Source organism: Vidua chalybeata, chromosome 4, assembly GCF_026979565.1.
Source record: "Vidua chalybeata isolate OUT-0048 chromosome 4, bVidCha1 merged haplotype, whole genome shotgun sequence".
NCBI classification, from domain to species: domain Eukaryota; kingdom Metazoa; phylum Chordata; class Aves; order Passeriformes; family Viduidae; genus Vidua; species Vidua chalybeata.
This window is the reverse complement of record NC_071533.1, coordinates 6,404,043-6,426,014: the sequence shown is the minus strand read 5'-3', so window position 1 is coordinate 6,426,014 and position 21,972 is coordinate 6,404,043. Positions and strand designations below refer to the sequence as shown.

General features: G+C 42.3%; 1 protein-coding gene across 5 annotated transcripts in view; it reads right to left on the bottom strand.

Annotated features, from left to right (window-relative positions):
* The window catches only part of SMAD1 (SMAD family member 1), a 42,783-nt gene extending 21,159 nt beyond the window's left edge, over nucleotides 1-21,624 (bottom strand). Inside the window, exons 1-3 of one of the 5 annotated variants that reach the window (XM_053941321.1) lie at nucleotides 21,510-21,624; nucleotides 19,757-19,880; nucleotides 1,029-1,652 (exon numbers count right to left, since the gene is read on the bottom strand). In XM_053941321.1, coding sequence (XP_053797296.1) covers nucleotides 1,029-1,428 — 400 coding nt within the window. In that variant the 5' untranslated portion in view covers nucleotides 1,429-1,652; nucleotides 19,757-19,880; nucleotides 21,510-21,624. Of the gene's footprint in view, nucleotides 1-1,028; nucleotides 1,653-8,163; nucleotides 8,217-9,165; nucleotides 9,209-19,756; nucleotides 19,881-21,252; nucleotides 21,353-21,509 lie in introns of those variants that run through there. The other 4 variants (XM_053941322.1, XM_053941324.1, XM_053941325.1 and 1 more) reach the window with 4 other exon arrangements.
* Between the last annotated feature and the right edge of the window lie 348 nt (nucleotides 21,625-21,972).

Here is a 21,972-nt window from a genome sequence, read left to right as displayed (position 1 = left end):
AAACGCAATTTCCATCCACAGCAAAACAATCTTTCAACAACCTCATTTCCATCACGGTTCTGTGTATCCTTGCCACTCTACAGATAGCTGCAGAGTTTCTGAAATGGCTAACACCGATGGACTTCCCACATTTAAACCAGGGAAGTCCATCCCTGCCTGCAGTGCATTTCTGCAGCTGTCCCTGTGCACCCTCACAAACAGCTGGAGACTAGTGATGACACATCCAAGCACGGTTCATCTTAGTCCCTGGAAGTATTCCCTGATAATAAACTTGCTTGAGTGAAATTAAGCACGGAGTTATCAAAGAGAGGTTTGGCCCTTGAAGAGGAGACTGGACAGGGAATGGGCGGCACCTTCAGAAAAGAAGTGAGGCAGTGGGCAACAGGTAAGCAAACCGTGTTTGCAGAACAGCTGACAGTAGAATTTCACATACAATCAAACAGTGCTATCAAAGTTCAAATTGAGGGGATTATAACCTGCTGTCTAAACTCAAAATCTTTTTAAAGGGCAACAATTGCGAGAGACATTAAAACAATATCATTTTCTGTAGGTTGAAGAAACTGAAGTGATAAAGTGGAATAATAATTTGAAAATACTACTAATAATAATACTAGCAGTATTACTACTGCTGTGTGTCAGAATGGTTTTCAAGCACAGGTAATGCAAAAAAAATCTTTTATGTTAGCCTGCAATGCTTCATACAAAATCACAGATCTGCACAGTTGAGCAAACAAATTAACTGAGGGATAGTGGGTACCAACATTCCCAGATGATACCAGGCCCAGCAGCCTGAGACACATACTAAGATTACCTTTGTGCAGTGATAAAACATGTACACAAGTGAAGCATTCGCCCCCGTGAAAGGGAGAACTGCTAATTAATGCTTACATCCAGATAAACTGCAGAGGAAGAATCTGACATGTGCAAACAGCCACTTTTGCTTATTTAAGCCGATGAGTCACATAATTAATTGCCACACTTTGCATTGCTCAGATAAGGTGTGAAGGTACAAACAAGGAAGAACCTACCAGGACTTTCCACCCGCTTGTAGTGGTAGGGATTGATGCAAACCTCCTTCTGTTTTGAACCAAAGGGGAACTCACAGCATTCCAGAGGTTTCAGTTCGTGATGGCTCTGCAGGTCCGGCCAGCGCCACACTCTGCAGTAAATGACGTGCGGGAGCCCCTTCCGGTGCGACACCTGGAGCCGGCCGTCCAGGGAACGAGGAATTGTGACACAGTTGCTGGGCTGACCAGGACAGCTCAGTGCTTTTTCCAGCTCCTCCATAGCACCTTTTTTCTTCTTCAGTTTTTTCACTAATGCGTCAACAGCTTTCTCTGCCCACTTCTCTTCTTCATCCCCTTGCTTCCACCCCAACAGCCTCTTCACTGCTGGGCTGGTGAAGGAGAATAAGCTTGTTACGTTCATGGTGACCCTGCTGTGGTGATACCACAGAACCAAGCAGGAACAACTGCCCTGTTCTTCCACCACCACCAGGGAACAGCAGATTGTGTCAGCAGTCAAAAGCAGCCTGGATCAAACAGTTCTGGTCCTTTCTCCTTTTCAATCCTCCAGTCCCAGGAAGGCAGCGCTGACATCCCCCCTTGATGGTCACAACCTTCTCATTATTCTAAATCCTTCTGGTTGACAACCTAAAGGAGAGTATCAGAGAGAAAGAGGAAAAAAAAGGATTTTACCATTCAAGTTAACATACAGCAGTTAAAAATATCCCTCACCTCAACCCAGAAGAGTGGTGTGATCAAAAAACAACCAACAACAAAACAACAAATGCTGACAACCTCCAGGACTGGACTCAAGGCAGATCTGATGAAAACTTAAGCAGCAGAACTTGCTGCTGAACCCAGTACATCCCTATCTTAGAAATGCAGCTTACCTTAAATCTAGCCTAAAACAGTCCCTCAACTTAAATTTTTCACTATTAAGTGTGAGGGGTGCTACAATCTGCCTGTCAGCTGTTGCAACCTTCACCAGCAAAACATCCCAAGGAAACAGGGCAGGATCACCAGTGCTTTTTTTATTATTTATTTTAGACAGCAGCTGGAAGCAATATTCCTCAACAGCAATGTGCTGCCCAGGCCTCTCCAAACTGCCCAGCATGAAGTTCAAAAATCACTGCACTAGACCTAAGCATAACCCAGTCTGAAAAAAAAAACCCAAACCAGTTCAGTTTTACCTACTTTGAGGAACAAATTAAAAAAAAAAAAAAAAAAGTGAAACTAGAAAGATCTTATTCCTCACTCGCTCACATGAGAAAGAAAACTGCATCTGCCCACCCCACCCAAGAGCCCTCAGAGCTCCTGAGCAGCCTGTAAGGGAAAGCTATCATGAACTTCACAGATTATCCACTCAAGGACTCATGAAGGAGTGGGGGAAGGACAAGGAAGTCCAGATATTTTAAAGTCCAGATAATTAAATCTAAAGTCCAGAGGATTTTAGACAGCACAGCAGTCCTCAAGCTGGGAGACAAGGAATGGGACTGAAGAGATGGGTCAAGAGGGGGAGGAATGCCACATCTGAAGGAGTCCCAACAGTGAGCAGCAGGTTTTGTCCTTGTCCAGGCTGGGAGCAGGCAAAAGGCTCTGGCAAGGGAAACAGAAGAGACCCAGAACTGGCATGAGGGGTGGGAAATGAGACAAAGAGCACCACGCCACTGATTTTCAAATAGACAGACAAGACAGGAAACATATCCTGGACTGGATACCAACAGGTTGCAGAGGAAGGGGGAAGGGGAAAAGGATATGAATGTTTTTGTTGCCACCCAACCAACCAGCAATCTATACACACAGAGAATAAAAGGTGTCAGCACACCCACATCAGACAGGATTTCACAGCTACACCAAGAAAAGATTGTAGACCTTAAAACTGCAAATGCTACGGCACACTTACCCTCTTGACTGTTATACACTGCAATGGTTTCATAGTACACCACTATATTTGAAGAATTTTAAGCTGAAAACCATCCACTTTATTCAAATTAACTTGTCACTAGAACAGTTACCTAATTGCAGAGGTTCAGTTTTATTAGGCTGACTGCAGAAAACTACATTTATGTGAATAATGATTATGGACTAAGACTCAGGCCACATCTACCCACACTTCAAACTGGTACATCCCATTTCTTTTATGCTAAGAACTGTATTTGAAATAATAATGTTAATGCAGAGGAAGATTTGCATGAGCCTGGGGCGAATTTAAGAATTTGTTTTGTTACATAGACATGTGCTATACTGTTAAATGAACTGAAACTCCATTACTGTCACTGACTGTACTCCAGGTATACTTTATCCTTACATGCACCGTAAAGTGCTCTATTAAAATGCTGTGCTAATTTAAGAACTGAATTACCAGAACCCCAGTGCATGTGCTTTAAATACATTTGTAACTGAGTTATTCCCAATTCATATATAGTCTGTATCTCAATCGATGCAGCCCCAAGCAGTCAGACAAAAGGAACAGATTCTCTGAAGTTTTTGGATCAAATCCTGCAGCACACACATATTCCACTCCCACAATCATGCACTCCAAAACAAGTTCCACCCTCACCATCAAAGCTATGGTGGCATCTCTGTGGCAGCAGCTGCTGGGAGCAGGAGGAACAGCATTTAGGCACAGTGCTTGGAGGTGAGCTTGGAAATAATGCAGCTCAGCAGGACTCAGCTGGGCACCAGCCTCCAGCCAGGGATTCCTGCTGAAGTCTTGCCTCCAAAACAAAGCCTAAGCACACTCCAAGCCCTGAACAAGCAACAAGATAAGGGAAGGGGGACAAAACTCACAGGCTGCTGTACACTAGTTGCTCTAAGCTCCAAAACCAATATTAAGCTAAAAAACCCAAAAAACAAACAAGCAGACAAAGGAAAAAAACAACAACAAAACCAAATAAATAAAACCCAAACCACAATGTATGTGGAGATTTTTGTTTCCAAGAAGCAGAGAGCTTGTCTGCAGGGCTGAGCCCTTGCCAGTACATTCCATTTCCCTTTCTGCCACTCTTGGTTTCTGCACTGCATCATTTCCTGTATTACTTCTGCACAAAGTGGCCTTATCAGCTGGAAGTGCAAAATAAAGATTAAACCACGAGTCAGCAGATGACACAGTCTGCGTGTTTCTTCCCCAAATCCACGTGCCCTTCTGGGAAAGTGGGAGTTAGTATTTCCAGCAGCTAAGTGACCACCAGCCCTGGAAGGGTCTGGTTATTCACGAGGTAGGGATGAAACAGAAACCTGGGCCAAGCAACAGAACACTCTCCAAAAGGCATCTGGCATCAGTTTAAAGGAAATTGAGTTGTTACCCACTTATCAGACACTCTCTACACATGCAAACCCGTGCACTTTTTACTATGCACTCTGTCTGCTGATGGATGTGTTGGAATCGACAAACTCCTTTCAAATCCTGATGTTGTTTTATTTGTCTTCCTTCACTGCTGTTGTCTTTTTTGTAATCTTTGGATTAGCACACAAACCTGTACGCAGCCTATAAAAAATAAGTGAGCATTATATTTTTATATATATATATATATATATATATATATATATATATATATATATATATATCTGTTCAGCCACCCTTGTATTTAAATATATTTAGGCAAAATGCCTAAGAGTCAAGTCCTATTTTTCTAGCCCTCAAAGAAAAGATAGTTACTCCACCAGCAACATGAAGCAGACATTAAAATATTCAATGAGAGTGCTTTCAAATTCCCACAGGAGATCCCATAGGAAACTATCCCACTTTGCATAAATGACTGTTTTTGATGGGTGGGGAAAGGGTTTGGACAATTAGATGATCCTCTCCCAGAGGGGTGGATGGGGGAGGAAAACAACTTCTAGCCCAAGTTTCAGGCAAACAAAAAATGACTCTAACTCTTCTACTAATTTCATTATTTGTATTACAGGCTCAGCGATGCAGGCAAAAAGGATCATATTAAATATTTTTAATATATGCTTTGCACAGTTAGGCATAAAAATGGGCAGGAACCACAGTGAGGATAATTGTTAATAGTGAAAATTGTCTAGTCTATGACTACATTTTAAAAATTCAATTTATCTTAGTCAATGTACCTCTTCCCAGCATCCATTACTTAGTAATACTATAAAGAAATAACAAGCAGAGAGATTTTAATTTGCTACTTTAAAAATATTTAGTCACTTACCCTCTCTGAGAGATACATATTTTCAGCAACTCATGTAATCAGTACAACATTTAGACCTTTAAAAAAAAAACAAAATAAACCCAAACAGATTTTGGCATAGAAGGCATGGAGCTGTCTCTTTATTCCACCAGGAATAAATACAGTTTCCATGTATTACTAAAAGGCATGACGTCTAAGCAGCTGCAATGCTAGAATGTGTAACAACATTTTGTTACACATAATCTAGCTCCCTATTCTTGGAGCAAGTAGCAAAAAGTTTCAATTTCTTTCTTCAAGCAATGTGATTTGTGAAACAGAAAGTCTGGAGTTTTCTGCTGAATTACCCTTATTTTAGTCAACAAATTCTTCCTTTGCACCTTCTTATGGCAGAAGATCAGATCTTGCTCAGCTTGGAAAAATGCACAAAACCTGGTAGAAACCTCAGTAACATTACAACACACATGCAAAAAGAAAGCACGTTCCATATCAGAGTGCTGTAGAACTCATTAGAGAGCTTGTACAAGAACCTGACTTGGCTTCCTTTGTAGGTTTGGAGAACGACAAGAAGAAAAAGAAAAAAAAAAAAGACAACTCTTTTATGTTCTCTTGGCATGGCAGAAAGAATTCAAAAAACCACTGAAATAAGTATTCAAACAAACCACTGTATATCAGAAACCTGTGTTCTGATATACAACACATTGTTCAAGGAAACAGGAACACACTGGTGTTGAAAATACCTCATCATACCTAACAGAGTAGGCAGGGTTTTTCCTGACACTATATTGGACTCCCTTCCTTACTTAGACCCAGCAAGGGCCAGCAGGATGGGTATCTGCAGCCTGTTCTGTGAAGTAACCTCTGTTACAGCCCAAAATACCCACTCTGTCAGAACTCCTCTTGGGCCATCCCTTGTGCTATTTGGCTGAGGATTTGGATTTCCTTCCAAGAAAATCTCCCATGTTATCCTGCACAGCCCACAGGGAAAATCCTGTCAGATAACCACAACCACCCTTTAGCTCAGCAGGTGGGGGGAAAGCAAAATTAAACTGCAGGGGCAATGTAGGATTTACCAGTGGAGGGGAGGAGGGCAACAAAATCCCAAAAAGCCCATTGCCCTGTTAGTCCAGAGCATGAAGGGATAACCTTACACCATCAGGATCTGCCAGCTCCTTCCCAGTGCTCCCCAAAGTTCAAATCAAGAACACAGAGTTTGGCCAGTTTCTCCAGTGAACCGCAGCTTTTCCTCCACCCGCCTCCCCACCTGGCTTCTGGCAGACAAGGCACTGCTCCTTGCCCTTGAAGTCTCAGCTGTCATCATTGCAGGAGTAAGACAACAGCAAATTCTTACAGGTTTTCTGGATTTGAAGGTACTAGATTTGCCAGATTTATGGTAACTTTGCTGTTGCTTCCCCAGAAAAAATGCCCACTTTCCATACACATTAGATACCAAATCCTGTGTCACAATACAATACAATACAAGTCTTTCTAAGCAAGTATATATATCATTGTGAGAAAAGAACATGGCAAAGGCTCTTTCCCAGTTTTAGCAGACATGCATCAACAATTAGATCTGCCCTTGTCCTGGTTAAGAACACTTCTTCCCAATACCTTTGCAACTGTTTTGACTTACTGAAAACCATACTCCTGAAAGCAAATTGAAACACCATATTCTTCATAAATTTTACCTCCACCATGTTTACAAAAAACACTAACACTATACAGTGATCACCAGATCCTCAAATCCTGCCTTTTTCACCAGAGATGAGAAATACACTGCTGAATTTTACTCATTCTTGCATTCAGATGCACGTGCGATTCACAAAGTCACAAAACACCAGCTCTTCCTTTACCTCCTGCTGGTCTCCTTGCCAAGCTTCTTTTATATATATTTTATATTGCCAAGACTACAGGAAAAACTAAAACCAAGTTTGCCAAGGCAGTTGTTCAGGAAGCTGGGTAAGCCTGGAGCACAGCAGAGCTAGGATAAGCAGGATAGATCAAAACTTCCACCCAGGTGTGCACAAATCCCTTCTGGTGTCGGTGAGCAGTCGGACTGAATCGGAAGTGCTTTCAAAGATTATCTCTAAAACCGCAGCCTAGTTCTTTAACCAAGGTCAGGAAGGAACTGTAACTTGATGATTCAGTCAAAACTCTGGCACAGATGAGATTGCAAAATATGAACTTCACTAAAATAACCTATAAGATGAATACAAGGCTGCGAATCACAAAACTTGCCAGAATAGTGTTCACAAGGTGGGTTTTTTTTTTCCTAAATTCTGTGTAGGAAGGGACTCTTCATTCTTCACTGTCTCCAAGCTAAAGGCCTCTTAAAGAAATCCTCAAACTATCACAAGACATTCAAAAGAAACACATATCCAAAGAAAAAGATGTCAAGAGACATTATGAATTACCAGCCATCACAGTGGGTATTTCACTGTGCATCTTTGGGGCAGGTTTATTCATTTCATTTGTGCTGCGGTGTACTTAAACTCCACACATTGTCCCACCAGGACACTAAGAGCACTCAGGAGTACAACAGCAGCCAAGGATCTCAATCAGCATTGTTAGATGACACAGACCAAATCCTGGAAAATGCAGGAGAACCTCTAAAACCAGTCTGCAGCACTGGCCATGGCTTTGCGAACATCCACCTATCAAAGTAAGTTAGAAGACCTTTTCTAAAAGGTGAAAAATCTGGGGAAAACAGATTTTTTTTTCCCCTTTCATCATAAAACTCCTGTGTAACTCTGTTTTTCCACAAAGACCATTCCCTTTCCTGACTTTTTGAACTGTCTTTAGAAAACAGGTGTTGTTTACAACAATAACAAACACACATCTGTGTGGGTGTGTTAATACACACAAAGGCAGGATAACTGAAACCTCTTCCTATATTTAGATCTGTCTGGTCAGCTCTAATTGCATAATTTAATCAAAACCCTCTCCAAGGGAAACACATCCATATTCATCACAGGCATCAAAGGAAACATCTTTACAAACTATATCCTTTTACAAACCAACACATGGTCCCACATCACTTGTCCAATTGTTGAATTCCTCCTTTGGGAAGGGCACGGAATTTTATTTCTTTTTATCAGCTGAAAAAAGCATTTCCCTCCAATTCATCAGCACAGGGCGGGAGGAACTTCCTTCACAGGTGAGATGTGGAAAATTTACTGACATGTCACTTTCAGGGTATTTTTAAGGCAGTTAAAACATACATCTGCAGCAAAAAGGAAAACCTTTAAAAGAGAAAAGAAAGAAAAATGCCCATCACCACTCAAGCATCAAAATTTTTGAGTGAAGCTCATAAAATGCAAGATGTGTTTTGTCTTCAGAGAACAGGACAGTCTAGCACAGACTGCATGAATTTTATAAGGGATTTGTCAGCCCCAGCCAGAGCAGTGCTCCAACAGGGCACATTTTAAGGAGGGGAACCCCACCAAATGTACTCCAGTTATGCTCAGCTGAGGCAAGTCACTGCTCCTACAAATGATTCATTTCACCGAGAGCCTGCACCAATACAGTTACATCAGCTGCATTAAACCACTTCTAAAGACTGTGACCCAGACCTCATTTATCAGAGATTAAGTAAAGATGTTAAATTACAGCTCAAGATCCTCAGCTTTAAAGTAGAATCCTTCACCAAATCAAAAGATGACAAAAAACTGAGAAGAAAAATTACTTATTCACTAATAAAAGAGTTATTGGGTCAAGCCTCAGCAAAGCAGAACAAACTGATGAAAATTAAACAAAAAAAGTAATGCTGTTAAATTAAATAAATCTTTCCACAAATGAGTCCTCCACCCACCATTTATGCACCTGAAATAAGAATAGTCAGTTTGCCAATGCTAAAGACATTTCAGTGCATTTCATGAGATGCATGCTTTACTTTTTTTAAAGGATTCCTCCAGCTTTCCTCGTTTTGAAGGATTCTTCCAGCTTTCCTTGTTTTTGCCTTATCTGTAAAAACTAAACAGCTATTTTTCTGCCTTTAAACAACTTTTAAAACACTGTACCTTCTTCTTGTCTTTAAAATGTCCATGTCGAATTTCATCGAGCGCCCTGCAATTCACAACTACCATTCTGGACAGAGAAAGTGTTTAAAGATGACAAAGCTTTCCAAGCCAAGTTTATACAACTCGGACACAAACACCACTATCTGCCAGACTCCCACTGTCCAATGAAACATTATTTAATTACAGCATGCCACAAGTGGCCCACTGAAAACCAGGACTGGACTTGAGATGACACAAAGCCCAGCATGCTCCAGGTTCTCAGGACACGGAGGAGCAGCTGCACAACCCATCGCAGCAAATACTCCCTGGCAGTTCCTTGGTATTTATCAAGGCATCCTAAGTCACAGACTCTTTATAAATGGAAGATCACAGTGTTTATAGATGCCCTTTCAGCTTCCACACAAGACAATTAAACTCTTTAAAGTTTACAATTTACAGGCAAGCACAAGTCAGGGATCCTCTTGAGACCAAGTCAAGGACACTTTGGGTTAACGTTTAAAATACACCCACAAACACATATAAAGGGTTGATTGCAGCCTTTACCAGCAGTTGAGATACAATTCTGAGCGTGCCTACACCAAAAACAGACCCAGAAGTCACAGACACACCTTTCCCCTTCCAAAAGGGCAAAACAAGGATGCAGACATACACGAGTCAGAAAGATCTAAAAAACTGTGGGATGAGGCAAAAGCAGCTGTCCCAACCCTGTGCCAGAACATCTGCAGAATCTCACGTCAAACTGTTTTCTCATATTCCTGAGATCAAGGCTTTGGAGCGTTCTGTACAAAGGCTTCAACCCACAGATAGGAACTGATAGTTAATACAGCAGTTGGGAACAGCATAGCTTGAAAGGAAGTGGGAGATATCCTCCTACACTCCTTACTGGGAATACAGAGGTTTTACAACAGGAGAAAAGGGCTGTAATCTGTCTGTCTGATTCCCTGGTTATCTGTAAGCTTTTCATGACTTTTGGAAGAGGAACCAAGCCACATAAAAAATTACTCATTACCCTTCCCTTATCTGCAAGCTTTTCTTCTTAACAGAGCCTGTATAACTCTGCATATGGCAATAAGACAACCTATTAATCACTTCACCATAGTTTTTTTGAGACCAGTTTGAAGTTTCAAAAGTCAAGTTTTGCAAAATTGCAAGTCTCTTACTGCTGAGACACCAAAACACAGCATTTTCCAAACACCCCGTGCTCTGCGAGGTCAGCAGCAGGCTAGCTTAAAACAGCCACAATGCTTCCAAATTTTCCACTGCTGCCTGCTACTGAACAAACAGTCACAGCTGGCCTGGCAATGAGGATGGACAGAAGAACTCCAAGTTCCAAAGTCGCTTGCCAAGACTACTTACTTCTAGGCTACAAGCTAGTGCACAGAAAGCACACACAAAGATTTCAGACTCCTTGTCTTTTAGCTATTCCATAGATGTCGTTAATTCTGGGGCTGAAACCAGCACTCCCCAGCTCCCAAGATAAGAAGCCTTTAGGCTCAAACAACCCTGACTGCTGGCTGGCCTGGAAGATCAAGAGTCCTCATGTCCCAGATCAGTGAAAGTAAGAAGGCAGGCAAAGGTGTGATGGAAAAAATCAGGAATATCAGACTTGAGCCAAAGCAGCCTGCCACCAGCACTGCCATTTCTCAACTGCTCCCTGCTCACAAACCACAGGAGATGCATTGGGTCTGACCAGGAGCAAGAGTCATTCCTGATAAACTGGTGGGGAGACAGGCAAAGGGAACAGTTTCCAGTTAACTGCAGTAAATAGCCCTGGAGCATTTATGCCAGTTATGCTGATGCTTTCTGCAAAGAAGTCTCTAGCCAAGCCAAAGGTAAAAATGAAAAAGATGCTACAGTCAGATTCCCATATTCTGCAGAGTTCTCCAGCACAGCAGAAGGCTACAAGGGAATTCAGTGAGTACCTCGTTCCAGCAGCAGGAAAAGTAGTAGCTCCTCCTACTAGGGAAATACCTACAGCTTGTGTTTTATGCAGATAGTCTAATTCCTTAAAGTTAAGAAATATACTACAAAGATCCAAACAACAAAAATGAGTAAGGGCTTTTAAACACATTTCCCATATAGCACCAAAACAAATGCTTTCTAAATTTCTTTTGAGAAAAGTGGATCGAAAGCCAAAAATTTGAAAGTGATTTATGCAGTGGTGCAGAACCCAGGAAAGTTACAAACACTGCACTGGCTCACAGCACAGATCAGCTGTCAGGTGTGCTAACTGTCATCACTGGCAGTGATTTCTGATAACACCAATCTGCCTTTACAGAAGGGTTTTTAGTGGATTTAGTATTTGCCTTTTCTCTGATTTCTTGATAATGCCGCTAACTGCACCCAGTTTGCCAATTGTTTCAAGTTATTTCATCCTCTAAAGAGGAAAATAAAGTTTCTACTACCAAGAAGTTAAACTTGGACATTCTTCTCCTCCTGAGGAAAAACACTTGCCCCGTCTCACAGAGGACATGCACTAGATGTGTTCTGCTCATGCAGTTGCATTAACCTAGAAAAACATCTCTAAGACAGCTTGCAGTTTATACTAGCAAAACAACACTTGACCAGGAAAGCTTGTTTAAGTGTTGCTCTCCATCCGTCCTCCCTCACCCTCCATAAAAGATACTGCACCATTAATCACTGTCGTTTTCCTGCCAATAGAGCTACACTGGGGCTTTGTGGCTGACGTAACTGCTGGCAGTCAAGTCTCTCCCTGCTAATCACCAATATAAGTATCTGAGGAAAAAAAACCCTGTAAATTAGACCTTTCCTTGGCAAGCACTTTAAGGAAGTCTTCATCTGGGAGTGCTACAGCACTCGCCTGTGACTGGCTACCTCCAGCAGCTGCCTTGGGCCAGCAAGGTCACAGGTCCACAAGCCAATGAGCAGCCCCAAGGGCTCACTCCCACCCAGAGAGAAAAGGTTTCCCTTTACTCCCTGCCAGCCTGGGTATTGCAACAGAACTTCCCCTCTACCTGCCAGTCAGTTCACCCTCCTAACCTGGCAGAACCAACAGAAACCGAAAAAAACCTTCTGCAGGATCAGCTCAGAGCACCAAAGCCACCCAGCCAGCCTACACCAAGAAATTCATGGCTGGGACTGAGAGAAACCCAGCTCTTAAGAGTTCTTTCCATCTCAGGGAGCTGCCACCCCTCAAATTTTAAGTGATATCCAGGTCAAAGATGAGCTCACACTCAGACGCGAGTACTTCAGCTGATTTGCAAAACCTGCTCTCATCCCCAGAGCAAGGAGCCTGCCTTGGCTGGTTCTGAATAACCAAACACTCCAGCAGCAATCCAACCCCCCCCCCCCTCCTGCCACTGCTTTCTGCTCTAGTAACTACACAGCAAACTTGGGGAAAAAAGAGCAATTTCATATCCATCTATCCAAAAATACCACACACTGCAGAGTTTTAACCCGAGAGCATTTATAAAATATTTTCCACATGAAATAGAGTACGACGCATTACAGAAACTATAATTGCATTATCCTAAGTTTTAAGCTAATAAAGACAAAGACTTTTCCTTTGGCTACTACATCCAAGAGAAAGCACTTAACACTGACACTAGCTACCATGGATAATAAAGGGCCTGTTATTAAATATGCCAGACTGTAAAGCCAGCAGCAGGCAAAAATGCAGAACAGGAAACTGCAAAAGTCAAGATGGCAACCTACATGTAAGTCAGCTTTTCCAAGACATTCAGCAAGGTGAAAATTCACATTTTTCAGATTAGTGTACTTCATCACTGCGTTCACCAGGTAATTAGCAGAACAAAGATGATGACATAATCAAGGTCTGTTCGTTCTATCCATCTATCTATCTTCTTAGTGATAAAAAGAAAAAGAAGTGTCTGATGAGAGCAAAGAGCAAGAGACTGTGTGAAGGGAGATGAAATTCTGGATTTGAATGTTGGAGACCTCCACTCAAGTTGGGTCTCTGTCCCTCCCATCTCTCCCCTCCCTGCCTGTACAGGGAAGCAAGCACGTTTTAGATGTGTTTGGGATTCCTGAAATACTACCACACACTTGAAATTAACCACTGTAATGGCATTATGCATGTAGCAATCCCTGAAGCCATCATGTACATGTTGCCAGGTCTTTTGAGGTTCAAAACTATTTCAAATCTACTTTATTCACTGTTGGGACACAACAGTAGAGCAGTTGTCACACAACTGGAAAAACAGAAGTCATCCAAATATGGTCCTGGGCAACCTACATAGCCATGACTGAGCAGGGGGCTGGACCAGATGACCTCCAGAGGTCCCTTCCAATCTCAACCATCATCTGATTCTGTGAAGTTCTCAAAACAACCACCTGCCAATTAATTTGGTCACACATCAGAAAAGCAACTGGTTCAAGAAAACTGGATAGAACTCCACTTGCCTTGGCAGAACTACAGCGTCGCATCAAGGGCTACTACACTGAGGTAGTGACTGAGCTCTGCTTGCTGTGCACGGGCAGACCCACGAGAAAGCTGCTTTCTCCCTGATTTTAACCACTTCAGAGAATCCAGAAGCCTTCTGAATTGCCTCACTCTTCCTCCCTTCATGCTTGTACCCCTGAAGTTTGGCTTCAATTAAAACACAAGTCCTCATTGCTGTCACCTTGCTTTACACACAGCCTTGGTAAGAAGCCACTTTTCCACTGCTTGTGAGCTACTGGAAGATTCTGATCTACAGAGGTTCCCATCCCATGCTCATCACTATAGCACCAGATACCTTAAGCAACCATGACTAAGGCCTGTCCTGTTCACATCCTGTTTGTCTCCCAGCCTATCTGCAAAGGCAGGATGGATTATTGTATTACACGTGGAATTAAGTCAACAGAAAAAAAAAAAAGAAATCATCTTGTAGCTTGTAGTTTTACTAACCTAAATAAAGCCCTTCCTAGATTAAAATAAATAATAAATCTAAACCCACCTTCCCAAAAGTATATTTCAGCCCAGAAACCATAGCAGTGGTAAAAATATGTCAAATTTCACACTAGAGCATTTAGGTACCAAAAGAAATATCCTTCATCAAACAGGACTGTGTTTTATTGATGAGCCAGTTTTAGTAACTTTTCAGGACCTGGGAGCAGAATCTACACTCCTAAGCAGGTGCTAATGTGTGGCCTAACTTGAAAGTAAATTTCTTGCTTCATGTAAGACAGTTCAGAAACCCTTGGAAAAAAGACAACTGGCCAACAGTGAGCAAGGGTGTTCTGCCAACTATTTTGTCCTACCAAACCACTAGCAGAGTTTGTTTTACAACATCTTGGGAGGGCTAGAAAGCAAAGGACAAGGAGTTAAAAAACTACAGAGAACAAAGGAACCCAACCCCTGTATTTTTTGCTATTCTTCAGGACATAATTCTGAAAAAACCATGGGGACACCCCAGAGAATTAAACCATCAACTGAAAAGAGCAGGAGATGTCAGTTCCACACTACCTTCCATGCTCACTCTTACACACATTACCATGTTTATCTTGACAAAATTTTGGGAGCCTTCTCTCCCTTGCCACAGAAAATATGTCCGGTTACAAGCTACATACTTTTCCCTCAACAGATCAGTTGAATCACAGTCCTTACTAGTAAGATGCATATAAGACAACAAGGGCACTTGATTAATTCCTCCCACATCAATAATTAAATGAAACCTAACAGATACAAAGGTGAAATACACTGGCAGTATGAAGTCAAATATGCAGCTCTTTATCAGCATCTGACCAAACAGCAGATGTTGCCTCCTCCTATCACCCTTAGGAACACATTTAAGGGGAAGCCACAATTTGTTGTAACTTGATTCTCCAGTTATTTACTTCATCATTAACCAAAACTGATTAAGCATTTAAACGGCATTTAAGTATTTTTATATAAATAGTTATTACATACACAGACCTCGATAAATTTACAGTCTCTTCTCAACTACATATAGATGTAGCCTACCTTTATCTGATCCAAACAATTTAACTTTCAACAGCAGTGACTATTATTTTAGGTATCCATTTGTACACACACACATACAGCATACATATCCACTCGAAGGATCCTGCACATACACCATTTTAAGAATAAAATACCTTTAAGAGTCTCATACCCTAGTTTCAACATGCTACACCAGACAGAATGCTGATATTATTTTCAATGCCTTAAAATGCTTGAAATCACAAGTCTGAAATTATTTACAAGAAAAATATCTCAGTAATTTAACCTTTCATGTCAGAAGAATGAGATATTAAGTTTGCAGTGTTGAACAAAGTGAGAAAGAAAACCAAGTAAAGGTATCATCAGCTATGGTCACTGCATGCACCAATCAATCTGAACATTCAAGATTCCTGAATGCATGGGAAATTTCTCAACCTGCTACAGAAGTGTCAAGTGTGTGCACATATGTTTTTTTTTGCTTTCATCTACTTAGATATGTCCTTAAACATGTACATCAGTCTTGCCACCTCTGTAGAAGAAACTCTGTAATGCTGCAGACCCTGAAATCCAAGTTCTACTCAGGAATGAAATCTGTATTGAGCTGAAACCTATATTTTCAGCTTCCCCTCAAACAAGTTCCAAGTACTGAAGGAAGCAAGTCCATCAGTCAAAACTGGAGGGCAGATGAGATTCTTACACCCATGCTGGGGAAAGACACAAGGAGACAGCAAAATCTCTCATGATTCTGTCTATAATCACTTCAGCACTGCACAAACTTTTAATGGGTATCTTATTTTCAAGTTACCCAATATTAGATTGATAGCCCATAGACCACTTTGATGTGGATTGACATTTTAGTAGTTTTAATGACAAAAACATGCAACAACTGATATACTTCTGAATACCATTAAGTGCTATAATTCAGACTGTCTACACTGGCTTAGACAGTCTCATCTGCTGCCATGTTGGGAAGAGTGTTCCCTTTATAAGTACAGAAATATGAAATAATGCTTCAGAAATCACTGGTGAACCACATTAATCATTTGCTTACATGCCAACTCAACATAATAGTTGGGTTTGGATGATACTGCTTTGAACAGTGCCTAAATATAATGACTTATATAAAGGCATGTTTAAAAATAATTTGCTTTTCTCCTTGTACTCTAGACTTTGCCTGTGCATGCTGGAGAAAGGATGAGGGAAGAACCAAATGGGAGAGACATCTGTTCTAACATCACTCTCCTGAGTGGATAACACATATTGGAATACGTAATCCAGAACAATTGCAGAATTATGGCTGAACAACCAAATTGTGCAAGTGTCCAGAACAACTCTATTGGCCAGCTTCCCTACACTGGCAAGTCTAGAGACAGAAAGAAAAAAGCTTCAACTCTTGATCTAAACTCAGCTTCTACACAGTCTCCCAAGACTGCAGTCACCAGAAGAGTGCAACTGAGCAAAGCAATCCGTGCTTGCAGAAAACCCTTTGGAATGTAATGATGGCTCAACCCAGCTGCTGTGTGGCACTACAGCGGCACAACCCTTCCAGCAGAGCAATCCCACTGCCACAGTTCCTGACACATCCTTCCACCTTCCCCAAAATTAAAAAAAAAAAATACAAATGGACCCATCTCCACAGCTCAACGGAGTTTGGCGTTTCATGCGTGGAACACTGGACCTCACACAGTCTAATTAGGAGTTCTGTGCTCAAACTTTGTTCCCATTAAACTGGGAGGACCTTCCAGTGCCAACACATGCAGGTGACAAATGGATGCAGGGAGAGAATCCTGTATGATCTGGGGTCATTCTAGAAAATGTTTTCATTCCTGGAAATCAGCATGCTTTATGAAACGTTTGCCTTCTCTATCCCGTTAAAAAAGACACGTGGGGCATCCCCCACTCAAATACACAGCAACCTGAAAAAGCTTCTGTAATGCAAATTACCATTTGTCTGAGGAGGAGGATAGGGATCTTTGTGGCAGCCATTAGCCAAGGGTGTCCTCACCCCTGAATCCACCCTTTGTAAAGCCCTCCACAGAAGGCCCAATCGAACCTTTTCTCTGGTTATTTCAAATCTGCAAGAGTAGCAACATTCTAATGGAAACAGTTATACCCCAGACTGCGGGGATGCAACACTAAAACTTTAAAAATATCACTTTACAATAACTTCCTTCCCATCCCAGGCAAAACCCTCCATTCTAAGGTAAAAATTCTCTCTCTGCTGCTCTACAGCTTGAGCAAAATAGCTTGAGAATTGCAAGATGCATGTGTAGATGAGCCTGTAAGTCACCAGCATTTCAAACTTCGCTTGCCAAGCTGGGGTTTATATTTTAAACTCAAATTTTCCACTCAGTACATTTCAAAGGAAAACTTCTAGGAACTGCATATCATCTTTTAATTATTAAGACTGGTGTGCATTCAGTTTTTTACTACACACAGAAGAAAGGCCAGTGGAAGAACATTAGTCTGCTCCTACTACAGGGAAAAACAGTGAAGCTTTTACGGGCAGAACAGACCTTTCCCCACTCTGAAAGCAAAACTGAGTGAGTTGATCATGAAAACCTAAACCAGGAATTTAAAAAATAACCAGACACAAAACCAACAAAAACCAAAACCCCCACACATCGGTAGGATCGCTTCATTCACCATAAAACAATTTGTGCAATCTGACTTTCATTTTCACAGATTTTATGGCTCTCTCTCCAATACAGTAGTTTCTTCATCTGCACTGACACAGCAGAAGACAGCTTCACATCCACATTTTAAAAGCCACTGCACTCCAAAGTGAGCTTTAATTCTTTTATCTGCCACTCAAAAAACACCTTAGCTAAAGCACATGCTCTTGAGGTACAACTGAACCTGGAGACTAATAAATCTCTTACCACTAGTGACCATTTATTTTGTCTGCTTCACTTGCATGCCTCAAAATTATTTTTTTTTTTCTTATATTTATGACTAAAAATAAGGTACGTTTCTTTCTGGGCTGGAAGAACCTCAGGAGACTAAAAACTCACACCACTTCAGGTATGAGGAGTTGGTTTAAACACTAACAAATGCAAAACTCTCAAATCCCCAAGCAGCACACTGACTAGCAGAAAGAAGAAAAAAAAATCATTTTTGCAGGACTTTTCCCAAAACACATCATAGTGATTTTAGCAGCAGAAACAGCAAGACCTAAGATGCTGAGTATTTAGCAAACATTTTACTAACTGTGGCATGCTGTTTTCTAGGGCTGTTAGAGGAAAACATGAATCTGAAGCCACAGTTTTCTTCACTAAGAAAAGTGACCCATGCCAACTCATATTCAAAATAAGTCTCTGTTCTAGAAGAAGTTTGGCTATATAGTTCAAGAAATTACTGAAATGCTCTGTCTTATACAAGAACTCAGATCTGCAGGAATGTTTCAACAGGCAGTTACAAACTTCAGTAGGATAGAAATACTAGTGGGGGAAAAAAGCCAAACAATTGGCTTGTTTGCCTGTTTGTTCCTTTGCTATCTGATAGCAGAGTCTGCAGGTAAAGTCTAGCTGATCCTTAAAAAAAGGATGTATAAATTTCAGAGTTTCTCTCACAACCACTTCCCCACTCATACATCCCGTAGCTGCCTATGCCTTCATCTATTTCAGCTCCTAATGACTGCAAGGAAGAGGTTGAGAGTCAACCTAAATTGGTGCAGCTTTTACTCCTCACAGGGACACAAACTTTAATTTCAACTACTCTCTGCATAATTTAAATAATACACACGGTGCTCTCTTTTATTTGATTCTCAAACCAGCCGTATCTGAAGCACAATGGGACATGTCACAGACACTTGCTTCGCTGCCCTCATAATATGGTTTAATTATGATGACTGAACTAACAGGCTCACATCATAGACTTTTACAGGTTGACCCTGTGTCATCCTGATGTATCATTTTGCACCAGTTCAGTGCTGTAAATCAATTTAAGATCTCCAGCAGGTTGAAAAGGCTGGTAATGATGCTTTCTCTGCAGTCTCTGGGGACTCCACATTATACACAACTTACATTATTTATAAAGCTGAGATGATGCCTCCATTAGGCCTGTAAGACTACTCAAATGATATTTTACGCACACAGCTTGGGCTGCACAGAGCAGAATACTGGCAATATGTAATATCCAGTGCATTCATGCTTTAATTTTAAAAAAATAACCAAAACAGTCATAACCCCTTCGTTTTAAAAATGTAAATCTTTATAGCAAGCAAAGAAATTAATAGTTTAATCTGAATCATTTCCCAGTACTCAGAAACACAAGTAGCACTTTTATTAACCTTTGTATTGTTTTTCCTCACGTTCAAGTCTTTACTTCTGTTTTCAAACTACAGAGGAAAAGCAAACACCAAACTCATCAGTTTCAAATATTTGATTTCATAGTTACTATTTATATGAAAACAGAAAGATCTCCATCTGTTTACTCAGTCACTTCTCTCAAATGTATCAGATCATCACATCTTCAAGGGTACACAAAAAAGCAAGTTGAACAGAACAGAGTAGGAAAAAAATGTATTTGATTACATACCCAATGGTAATGGGGTCAAAACAGATGCAAGGACAAATCTCTACCCTTAGGGTAACCTGATCAGCCTTGAACTGATCATTTCTCATAGCTGTGGAAGCCTTCTGGATCACCCAAATCAAGGGAAATTTCTCTCAAGTGCCTACTTACAGTCTGAAGTAAATTGCAAGACTTCAGCCCTAAGACCACAGCAAGGACTCCCAAAAGGGCCAGATCGCTCTCATTTTCATACTGATGTTCTTCCAGTCACAACAGAGAAGTGAGCACTCAAAACCTGCACGAAAATCCAATGAGAACCTTGAAAAAGCTTCATAGCACTGCTCTCTGGTTTAAGGGGGAAATTAAATACTAATCAGCTGCAACTAAAAAAATCACGTCCCATAATTCAGACAAGTCATTACTCACAAGTAAAAGAAAATAATAAGCCAAACTTAGGTTCCCTCACATGATTTGCTCCCATTGTTTGACATGACAAGGTGCATGCAGTCAGCCACATGAAGAATTACAGACACACACCTGCAAAGAAAAGTGTTCTCCGTGGGCTGGGTAAGCTACCGTTTTTATTCTTACTCCTGAATGCTGCTTAAAAATACATATAAGTATTGGATGAAAAATTTTTAAACAAGTTTTCTTTTTCTGACTTCCCCTCTGTGTGCAAAACAGATTCAAACTATCAGCTATGACAGCTCTTTCCTAAGCAGCATGTTAGTTTTAAAGTGCAGTATCTTTGAACACTGACATCCATTAAACACTGACATGTTTCAGGCAATGATCTTTTCCATTTGCCTGTATCTGAAATACACATCTACTTTTACTCCTCCCCATCTGGCTCTAACAATACTGTTTTTATTAATCTCTGTTGAAAATACTTCCCCAAATAAAACTGTAGACATGCAGTGAGCATCATGTTATCCTAATATACATCAAAATAATGATTAATTTTCAGAATAAGCTGCTGTTATCCAGATACTGTAAAAACAAACTGTAAGGTCGGACCATATACCTTCTTCAGATTGATCTACTAACAAAAGAGCAATCACAGCAACCCTGCCTCAGTCAGAACTCTCTCTGACTTCAGTTTATATTTAAAAAAAAAAAAAAAAAAGTCAGTATTTGGCCCAGATCATTTCAAACGCATGACTGAATATTTCCAGGCCAGTAAATTTTAATAAGCTTTAAAGATCTATATTCAGGATAAGATTATTTGGCTGTACGAGTATATGAAGCAACTATACTGAAGAGGGGGAAAATCTCAAGCATCCAAACCCTCTAACAGGGAAAAGGAAAAAAAAAAAAAAAAAAAAGTGAACTTTCCTTGACCTCTAAGCACAGATTTGTCACTAAAGAAGAAAGAAGGGGAGGGGAAGGAAAAAAAAAAAAACAGGAGGGGAAGGGGCTGCGGAAAGAAAGGAAGGGGGGAAAAAAGAAGAAATAAGATAAATTAGAAGGAGAGGGACGCGGCTGGGCCGAGGCGGGAGCGAAGGGCTGCTCCCGCACACACAAAGGCGGCCCCTGCCCCGGCCGGCCGGGGCTCCGCCGCGTCCCCGCGGGCCACGATGGGGCCGGGGCCGGGGAGGAGCCGCAGGACGGCGGCTTCCCGGCACGGGAAGGGCTCTGCCGCCCGCCGGGCCCGGCGCGGCACCTACCCACCAACTTGGAGCCGGGAGCGGTGCCCGCCGGGCCGCCGCGGGGACGCCATCATGCCGGGGAGGAGAGCGGGAGCAGCGCTGCCCGGAGCCGCTCCCGCCGCGCCGCCCGGCCCCGCCGCCGGGCAACACCGCGGCAAGGACCGCGCAGGGGGAGCCGGAGGAGGAGGAGGAGGAGGAGGAGGATGCGCGGGCACAGCCGCTCGGCCTCGGAGGCAGTGAGCGGGGAGAGGCGCGGGGGAACGCGAAGTTGTTACCGGCTGGCGGGCGGTGACGGACGGGCAGCAGGCAGCTCCTCCGCGCCGGGATCGGGATCGGGATGGATGTGGCCCGGCTGGCGTCAGGCGGCCGGAGCCGCCCCGCGCCGCTCACCGACACACTCACATACACACTCGCATACACACACGCACCGGCCCGGCCAGGGATCCTCCCCAAATTCCCGCCCCCGCCGCCGCGCCGCCGGGTCCCGCTGGGAGCGCTGCGCCCGCCGCCGGAGAGCGGCCACGGCACGGCCGCTGTGTGCCCTAGCCCGAGTCCCGCCCCGGCTGTGAGCCCCCTCCGACACCCTCACTGGGGCTTTAAAGGCGTTTCTGCCCCGCCGGAGCGGCTGGGGAGCTCCGGCAGCGGGGCTGCCGGGACAGCGGGGGATGCTGTCGGACTTAGAGTCAATTCCTTATGGAACAGGATTATGTCCTGCCGCTTGCCACAGGTGATTCAGCC